The 9,809-nt window shown below is 45.1% G+C and overlaps 1 protein-coding gene and 1 long non-coding RNA gene across 2 annotated transcripts in view; one reads left to right on the forward strand and one right to left on the reverse strand.

Annotated features, from left to right (window-relative positions):
• The first annotated feature begins 806 nt into the window (after positions 1-806).
• On the forward strand, positions 807-2,521 carry LOC116082610. Its single transcript, XR_004115365.1, has 2 exons — positions 807-937; positions 1,713-2,521. It is a non-coding gene; the product is annotated as an uncharacterized LOC116082610 (long non-coding RNA).
• Golm1 (golgi membrane protein 1) overlaps positions 2,413-9,809 on the reverse strand; it is a 39,643-nt gene continuing 32,246 nt past the window's right edge. The window contains exons 6-10 of the mRNA XM_031359502.1: positions 9,315-9,444; positions 6,628-6,772; positions 5,067-5,300; positions 3,629-3,736; positions 2,413-2,702 (exon numbers count right to left, since the gene is read on the reverse strand). Of these exons, the coding sequence (XP_031215362.1) occupies positions 2,593-2,702; positions 3,629-3,736; positions 5,067-5,300; positions 6,628-6,772; positions 9,315-9,444 (727 nt within the window). The 3' untranslated portion in view covers positions 2,413-2,592. The remainder of the gene's footprint in view (positions 2,703-3,628; positions 3,737-5,066; positions 5,301-6,627; positions 6,773-9,314; positions 9,445-9,809) is intronic.

The raw sequence follows: 9,809 nt of genomic DNA on the forward strand, positions 1-9,809 counted from the left end.
AAAAAAAAAACCCACTGGTGCTGCTCTAGGGCTAGCCTGCTGAGAACTAGTGAGAGCGCCACCATCCGAGCAGGCGTTGCCAGGGTTACCCAAGCATCTGCAGCAGTTCTGTAAGCCTGTACTCCCAGCTCTTAGGCAGCAGGGTCAGGCTTCAGTTACCCTCAGCTAGGTACTGTGTTTGAGGCCAGCCATTGCTACATGAGATTGTGTCTTAAACACCAAACAACCCTAAAAATTAAAGTTTCAAAACATGAAATTTATTGAGGATTTAGATTCTGGTCAAATTACAAATTGATTTTGAGGTAAGAGGATGGCTAAAGTGAATGAGGGTTGTGACACAGATTTGTAAGAGTCTGTAGTCATGCATTGAAGGAAAACCACATCACACTTGAGTGTCTCTGCTGGTGTCAGCAGGTAGGCGTGTGCAAGCTGCTGAGCTCTGGCTCTTGTGTGACTGCCGCGTTCCTTTGTTCCAGTTGAAGGCTCAGGTGCACTGAGGTGCGGGTTTCGTTCTTGCTCCACCAGCTGGGGCTGTCCTTGATTTGCTGCTCATTCCCCTGCTTGTGTCTTCACTGGTGTGCTGTGACAGTTGTCTAAGTCTGTGGGATTTCCCTTTTGTACTCTGAAGGGGCAGTGCTTTTAGCAGAGTGAGACACCCTGAAATTCAATCTGGCTTTGTGATTTGATCTAAGACTAGTGCCAGTTCATTTGGCTTACAGCAAAAATGACCCTAAGATTTCAGTGGCCTAACTCTAATGTGACACTGTTTGATGGTGCTGAGGATGCAACCCGGGGCCTCACACATACTAGGCAGAAGCTCTCACGGAGCTATGCCCAGCCTGACCCTGTGCCACCTTCCATTTTCTAGAAACACTGAAGCATACCTGATTGAACTTGATCGAGATGCTAGTGAAGACGGAATGTTGGTTACTTCCTGGTCAGTACCGAGGTGGTGTGGCTCGGCTGTCATGCATGGCTATGAGAACCCAGAGGCAGAATGTGGTCCTACCTATTTCACTTGTTAAAAGGGAAATCAACACAGCTTGTCAGCAATATCTATACTTTAAACCAAAAACCAAATTAAGATAGAAAACAAGCACTAGAAAGTACAAAGTCCCCTTGAGCTTGGGACCTAGGAGTAGAAAAGGTACATGGTAAGAATAGTCCATCTGAGGCTCTGGCAAGTTAGAGTATAAAGGAAAATGGCTTGTGACATTAGACAGTACCCAGCTAAACATGGGGTTGTACAGAGGATCTGGGTGGAATGAGCACCAGATCTGGTTGCCTTGCAGTAAGAGACAACCTACGTCTGCCACAGGTGTTTAAATGTGTGCTGCTGGTAGAGGCATAGTGGGAGCGTAGACACCTGGACTACCCCAGCATCCACTTCACTGCAGGAATCTTCAGCCCACCCCAGAAGGCACTAGGCACTGCCCTACACCTCTAGTGCTGCTGCTGCCTGTTTAGCCAGCACTTCTGAGTCAGGTCAACCCTGTGAACTGCCCTACTCTTCATTTCTGGAAGGAGTCCTCAGTGTGACTACAGTCAATCTGTGATTGGTTAGAATCTACTTCTCAGAATCAAGAACTTAGGACGCATTACCATCAATGACCTACAAGTCTTTCAGAGCTAACATTCACCTTGTGTGTTTTTCAAACAGTGTGTAAAATACAGGGGAGAGACCAGCTCCTGTGTTGCTCTTGCCTTTGTAGGTATCCAGCTTGTAACCAGCAGCCAAGCCTTCCTCTTGGACGCCTCTGCCGATGCAGCCTTCGTCCAGAGCCCAGTGCAGGCACTGCCTTTCTTGGTGAGATGAGGGCCTTGCTACTCTTTGCCCAATCAAACACACACAAACCGTAGGTGCTCACATTGTGAGTAACTTCCTAGTGTTCTGTACATCAAAAGAATAATGAAGGTTATTTAAACCTGTCTTTTAAAAGCAACAGCTCTCACTGACATTTGAGACCGGCTTGCTTTCTTTTTCATCCTAGCTCAGAACTCACTATGTCTCTAAGCTGGCTCAGAACTTGGAGCAGTCTTCCTGCCTTAGCCTTCTGAATCCTGAAGTAAGCCACGTGTAGTGGCCATCTTTTAATTACTGTAGTTTTTGCACAGAACAGCTTTGCGTTGAGGCTTGTAGAGAACTGAGTAGTGGTGTTTATGCTGATGGTAAGAGCTCTAGGCCATTGGTGGTAGAACCAAGTGTGTGCAGGAGTGATGAGCTGCTTAGTACCTGTGGACAGAAACTGACAAGGAACAGCACGAGGAGAAGGGAGCCGTTGTTGCCAGCAGCTGCCCTCAAGTCTACTCTGTCTTACACTGAAGGATGACGAGGTGCTGCTGCCTATACAGGACAACCTCATCTCTTTTTGGTGTTGACCTGCTTAAGAAATAACTGTTAATCAACAAAGCTTGACCAATTTTGATATCTTTTATAGACACTTCTAAAAGTACCCCCAAACTGTCTGAGATGGTCCCATTTTTTTCTTTGCTAAAATGTACTGATTAAACCCCACAATAATCACTGGCCGATGTTCGTTTACTTGGTACATTTCACAGTTGAGTCACGGTGAATCTCCATAGGATCTCTCTTCAGGCTTGTTGAGGAATACGAACGCCTACTTGATTTAGAATATGGCTCTGCTTTTCACTCCCATCAGGTACATTTATTATGCCTCTCTCCTGAGCTGCAGCGTTAAGAACTAAAAATGCAAAGACAGTATTTCAATATTAAGCATGTTGGGGAACTAGTGTGGGCAAGCAGGTCTCACTTCATGGCAGTTTCTACAGTTGTCATAAAGAGAACTTCACCTTCCACAGCAGCACTGCCGCTTGGAATTGTGTTCCCATCAAGGGACCAAAAGAAACCAAGGGTACAGCTAACGGCCACAGGACAAAGCTGAGTGGTGACATGGCAGCCCCATGTACTGTGTGGCCTCCTTGAAAGGGCAGCATTAATCCTGAACAAGTGGAACAGCAAGACAGGATACAACATGTCTAGCCATGGGCAGCTAGCTGCGTGCCGCAGTTCAGAGCTTTATGTTCTAAATGAACGGAAGAATGTGTCCACAAGTTAGGCACTGTGTGGCACACACATCTCAACCTGGAAAACACTAAAGAAAACTAGCTCTCAGAGCTGCAGCACCATAGAAAGCAAGAGGCTAACCTTCAAAAAGTTCATGGATTAAAGAGCAGATGCATAAAATCCACAAAGAAACGTGTAGATTGGTTGACAATGACTATGCTGGATGTAGCCCAGAAAGGCAGGGTGAAGCACTTTCTAGATCAATAGCACAGTGCTGCTGATGTGCACTCAAGGAGTCAGAACAGAAAGGAACTTTGTCAAAGATAAGGCTCCCCACAGAGAACTAGTTCAAAGGTTGTCAACAGAGAATCTAGTGACTGTACCAACACCTAGTGTGGAATGACTCCAGGGTGCCCTGGGCATCTTGTTGGAAACGCCCTAAATCACTAAAAGCAAGCCCTGTGATTCCTGGGGCATCTTTGTTCTCACCCTGCTCGCCACTACCCCACCTTGTGAGTCCTCTAAAGAACACAGTTTCTCTGAACTGACAACTACTTACAGTGTTAAAGAAAGGTGACTGCTCCCACTCCCCACTGTTCATACCATTTATATTTCTGTCATTCCCCGCAAGGGCTGCCTGCTTTTCCCTCTCGGATTCTGCTTCGTTTTCATCCTGCTCGTATTCATCTCCTAGGTTCTGCTGGCCTCCCCCTGTAAAAACCAGACAGACATACCTTCATTTTATTCTTGATGTCACTGGAACACCAGCACCAGTAGTCACCCATTCTGTACCTCAGAAAGGCAGGCTGACTCACGACACTCCTAATACAAATGCCATGGAGCGTACCCACAAACCTGCCCCTTCAACACTGAGGCTATAGAATTCAGCTCTGTTGACTGAACCCTAGCACACAAAAGCTATGGGCTTTATTCCTACAACACACAATCCTAAATAAGTCATGATTCAGTCTGAAAATGAAGAAACAAAATGCCTTTTTGAGAAGGGCAATCAGCAAGATTAAGGGAAAGCACCGCTGTTTGAGGATAATAAGGTGGGAAATGGCAAGCAGTGGCTTCTCAGAGCTCCAAGAGAGGGAAGGGGGTGACTACTGTGCCTCCATTTCACGTACAGAATTAGACTGTTCACAACCATGTTTTGCTCTGCAGAAAAGAGCAACCAGGAAAGATCACAGAATGAAGACAAGATCCCAGGATTCTCCCAAATGTCTGAAGTGTGTGTATACGGAGACGCCTGGGAAATCTACTCCGCTTCCAGTCTGATGTGGAAGCAGCACAGAGCAGTTGTGTGTTTATACTCCAGATGAGATTATTACTACTGCATGTGGAAGCAGGTACATCACATAGGCCTGGTAGCTCATGGCTACATTTAGCCATTACCCTTCATGTCCAGTAGTCAGACATTTGAGTGCCACCAGAGTGGGTTCCCTCCCTCTCCTTGGGAGCATTTTTTGCTGTAGGTGTAGAGCAGGGTTCTGAGCAGTGACACTTAGTGGGAGGCTGATAAAATGCACCCTCATCTAAAACAACAGACAACACTGTTCCAAGAAAGACTGAGAGAATTCGACACATTTCCTTAGCTCTGTCCAGCCAGGAACATGGGCCATGAGTGCTCCTGACTCCAAGGGATGGAAAGTTCCCATCCCTTGCCTTATCTTTAAGGCAACAAAATACACGCAAGATACTTAGCTGACCCAAGATCCCACTCTTTCTAAAGAGGGAAGGGAGGGTGGAATTCACGAGTCACTGTTCCTCAGATGCAATAACATCCTCCATCATGTCTTCATTCAGTACTTCAAGATATAAGCAGGTGGAAATGGACAAGTGCCTGCCTGCCTGCCAGGTAGCAACATTTAACCTGCCAAGCATCTCAGCATGCTATACACCTTGGAAATCCCATTGGCTTAACATTGTTCTCCTTTGATAATGAACAACAAATAAACATAGGAAGGAGTGAACAAGGCCACTTGTGAAATTCAGGATGTGCTGACAAGCCAGAGCCTGGGGACCCAGAGCCACCCACCTTCCTCAGCAGCATGCTGATGCTCCTGTCCATCACGGATGACAAGCTGCTCCCGCTCAGGGTACTGAGAATCCTCCTCAGGCCTGGCCAACAGGGCCGCAGGCAGCTGTGTGCGCTGATTAAGTTTCTTGGCTTCTACATGTGTGCCATCCACCACTACCTGCCCTTGGAGGGATGCCTTCGTCGGTCGCAGAACATGCTCCTCACTGACAACCCGAATCTCATTGGTTTCCTCTGCACAAAGAACATAGGTGTGATTGCAAGAGCATTCTGTGTTTGGAGGTCTTGGGGTGGGGTTATTGTTTTATTTCATTTTTTGATTTTTTTCATGATAGGGTTTCTCTGTGTATCTCTAGTGGCTGTCCAGGAACTTGCTTTGTACACCAGGCTGGCCTTGAACTCAAAGATTCCCCTGCTTCTGCCTCCACAGTGAGTGCTGGCATTAAAAGTGTGTACCACTGGTTTAGAGAGATGGCTCAGCAGTTAAGATCACTGACTGCTCTTCCGAAGGTCCTGAGTTCAAATCCCAGCAACCACCTGGTGGCTCACAATCACCCGTAATGAGATCTGATGCCCTCTTCTGGTGTGTCTGAAGACAGCTACAGTGTACTTACTTATAATAAATAAATAAATCTTTAAAAAAAAAAGTGTGTACCACCATGCCTAGCTTCAGGGCCATTTTAACTAAAACAAAAATAAAATGACTGAGTGGAATGCACACCTATCATCCTGTTACTTAAGGATAGAGGCAGGAAGATCAGTTCAAAGGCCAGCCTAGGAGACTGCCTCAGACAAAACAGAAGAAAAAAATGGTAACATTAACTGCAAAGAATGCCTGCAGCATACCTGTAATCCCAGGATTTAGGGGATGAAGGCAGCAAGGCCCTAGCTACACAGTAAGTTACAGGTAACCTAGGCTACACAAGAGCTTATCTCAAAAAGCAAAACAAAAAAGATGTGTCACCCCTGGATTCCTAACATCACCAGAAAGAGTGGCTATGGGGTGAGCTCCATACTTCAGGATAGCTGGGAACTTGTGTTTTGATCTCCACTACAGACCAGAGGCTTTGGAGCTGCAGGTTATCTTCAAATTAACAGGATAGTGTCCAGTATGGTGGTGAATGCCCTTGATCCTAGCACTCAGCAGAGACAGGTAGATTTCAGTGAGTTCAAGGCCAGCTTGGTCTACATAGTTCCAGGACAGCCTGAGCTACATTATAGAGGGATCCTTGTCTCAAGACTAACCAAAACCCAACAAACAAAAACTCAGAAAATAACACAGATTTGGGTATCCCGACACCCACAAGGGCAGAGTGCTAGGCTCTCAGAGTCGTCTCTACCCTTCAGTCCCACAATGCCCCTGCTACCCTAGGACAAGCTGTTAGTAAGACAGAGTAGAAGCCTGTAGCCCCTATTCCTGGGCCCCAAGAGAAAGTGCACCAGCCAGCCACCCACCCCTTCTCTGCTGCTGCCAGCAGCACTCGGCCCTCAGTGTCTGTACCGCCTGAGACCATAGACTGCTGCTTGATTTTGGAGAACATAAACCAATGTCTCCACTTACCATTCTGCACCTGTGGCTTCAAATCCCACCCCTCTGAATTGGGGGCTGGTATCTGGGACTTGTTTTGGGGCACATCCCCTTTCTGTTGTGGCATCTGTTCCTTTGACGTGGCTGCTTCCTGAGGCTTGGGCTGGGGCTTGAGGGCCTGGAGTTGAAACAAGCACAGGACTAAAAGAGTAGCTCATGAGATCCTCGTTAATAAGTAGGAACGAATAACTAAGATACACCATCTTCCTGATCATGCCCTGTCACATGGTAGACTTTTGGGTAAGTTCAGAAAGTAAACCAGAGGAAAACGTAACCATCCAACAAACCATCTTACCTGGCCAAATATCTACAGCACTCAGCCTGGCATGACACATGCCCACCCTGTCCATGGAACCTTACATGTATTCTGTACCACACAACACATTCTCCTGTCACATGGAATGGAACTTGAGAAAGTCACAAGTGTACGGAAATTAACACACTCCAAGATGACCAAACAGCAGTGTCCATTCCCCTTGGGTTACTCTCAGAAGCTAACTGACGTAAAGGAAGGGGACTGTCCAACTTCAGTCCACTTCTGCCATTTGCATTTGAGAAGCAGGGAACTTAATCCAAAACACAGGCTAAGAACTACTTCTAGCCCTAAAGAGTTACGTCTCCCTTTACCAACCAATGGTAGATAGCCTATTTACAGCAGTTCCTTTTACCCGCCATATCCTATCTCATGGCCAAGAAAAAGGAATCCTGTGAGGCAAAAAACCAATCTGGAGACAGAAAGGAAACATCAAGACCAGCCACACAGTGACAGCAAACTTACCAGGCCATGGATGTAGAACAGGAAGCCCCAGTGTGTGAAGTAGATATGAAAAACAGAAAATGATACAGAGAAATACCAAGAAAGATTCTGTACATACATAAAGCTTTTGGTGTGTTTGTGTATAGACTAGCTATGGAGGAGGGACAGTTTCACAATTTTAGAGATAAAATTGAAACCTACGAGAGTGAAAAACAAGAACAAAATCCCAAGGACGTGGGACAACTACAGAGAAAACCCCATGTGGCCTCCCTGGATCCCTCGTGTTCACAGGAGGAGGGTGGCCATATAAGGCAGCCTTGTCTTGAGACAACTTCAGAGTGTCACATGTAAGATCAGACCTGGGTAAGACAAAAGTCAAGAAATGTCTAGCTAATCAAGATTTAAGAATCCGTCTTGGGGGGCAGAGGGGCTTGAGAGATGGCTCAGTGGTTAAGAGCACTGACTGTACTTCCGGAGGTCATGAGTTCAAAACACATGGTGGCCCACAACCATCTATAATGAGGTCCGATACCCTCTTCTGGGGTATCTGAAGCTACAGTGTATGCATACAGACATAATCCTTGAAAAAAAATCCTCCAAATTCATGTCAAACTATAGATTGTGGGAGTTTAGAGAACATCAAGCAGGATAAAACTATCATTTCAAATTATAGGAAAATTAAAATTTCTGAGGAAGCCAAAAGGAAAATATCTGCCTCACAAGGGATGTTCACTAACACAGACCACATTCTAGGCTAAAACTGTATCTTAGCAAATTTATACTAGGAACCATGCTGTATCTGCTCTTCTATTACAGTAAAATTAAACAAAGAATTGAAAGCAGAAAGATAACTGGGAAATCTATAAATGAGTGGAGAGTAAAATCCATATTTTTAAATAACACGAGTTAAAGTAAAAGTCTCAAACTTAAAAATAATTTGATCATGCCTTTAATCATAGCATTTGGGAGGCAGAGGCAGATGGATCTTTGTGAGTTTGAGGCCAGCCTGATCTACATAGTGAGTTCCAGGAGAAACAGAACTATATAGTGAGACTCTGCCTCAAAAAGTTAAAATAAGCCGGGCGGTGGTGGCACACGCCTTTAATCCTAGCACTTGGGAGGCAGAGGCAGGCAGACTTCTGAGTTCGAGGCCAGCCTGGTCTACAGAGTTCTAGGACAGCCAGGGCTACACAGAGAAACCCTGTCTTGAAAAACCAAAAAAAAAAAACAAACAAACAAAACAAAACAAAACAAAAAAGTTAAAATAAAATATAAGTAAATAAAATAAAAATGTCTTGGTAAATATAAATGACAATTTGTTGACATGTATAGGCTATAGTAAAAGCAACGCTTTTCAAAACAATATTTGTAGCACTAAATGCATACATGAGAAAGGAAAATCTGTATCCAAGAATCAAGAATTTTAGAAGCTATGGAACAAATTAGCCAATTAAATCCAAAATCAAAGGAAGTAGAAGAAAAGACGAAAAGACATATGAATTAGCTTATAACTTATTAAAAATGAAAAAAAAAAAAACAATAGAAAAATCAGTAAAAATCAGTAAAAGCAAAAACTCATTCTTTGAAAAGATAATGCTCTAATTATCAGAAGAAACTGGGAATATTCTTATGGGCTCTACACTGACCAGGCTGACCTTGGCCACAGTATTTAACATTGTGACTTCAGTGTGCCCAAGCCAGACAGCATCAACTTCTTCCACAGGGGCTGAGACTTTAAAGGAAAATGCTCTGAGCTTGGGGACCAGCATACAGGATTGGGTGTGAGCATCCTGGCACCAGGCTTTGCTCTGTTGTACCACAGGGAACCAAACTCACAGGACAAAATGGTAAGGAGAGGAGAGTGCGCCTCCTGGATGCCCAGGCCAGAGCAGACCCAAATTACCTGCTGGTGTTGGTTGTTTGTTTGAGCCACGTCTCTGGAAACCAGAGCTTCGTTTCGCTTTCTGATGACCTCTTCTATCCTCTCGTCACACTGTTCCTTCACCTCTTTCATCTGGTTAATACACTGGCTCCTGGTGAAGGCAAATGGAAGGATGTGTGGATGTCCCAAGCACTCACTCCCTGATCCCATGCCCACAGTCCTCAGCAGCAGGAGACAGAACAGCCCTTTCCCACCTAGGACATGGTCTGAAAGAGAACTACAAGTGTCCATCTGCAAGTATTCAATGACAGAAGAAACCTGCAGGTAACCACATTTTAGACTTGTTATGTTTTGTTAAACAACCCCTCCCCCCCCCTTCAAAAAACACTGGCTACTGATACGAGTTCCTAAAACCCTTGTGATTTCCTGGTGTTCAGAGCATCTTCATCCATGAGCTCCTTGGAGCAGGCATGTAGTGAAGCTGATAAGATGGCTCTTATGGGCTGAACTTTTTTT

Source organism: Mastomys coucha, unplaced genomic scaffold (genome assembly GCF_008632895.1).
Source record: "Mastomys coucha isolate ucsf_1 unplaced genomic scaffold, UCSF_Mcou_1 pScaffold7, whole genome shotgun sequence".
Taxonomy (NCBI): Eukaryota; Metazoa; Chordata; class Mammalia; order Rodentia; family Muridae; genus Mastomys; species Mastomys coucha.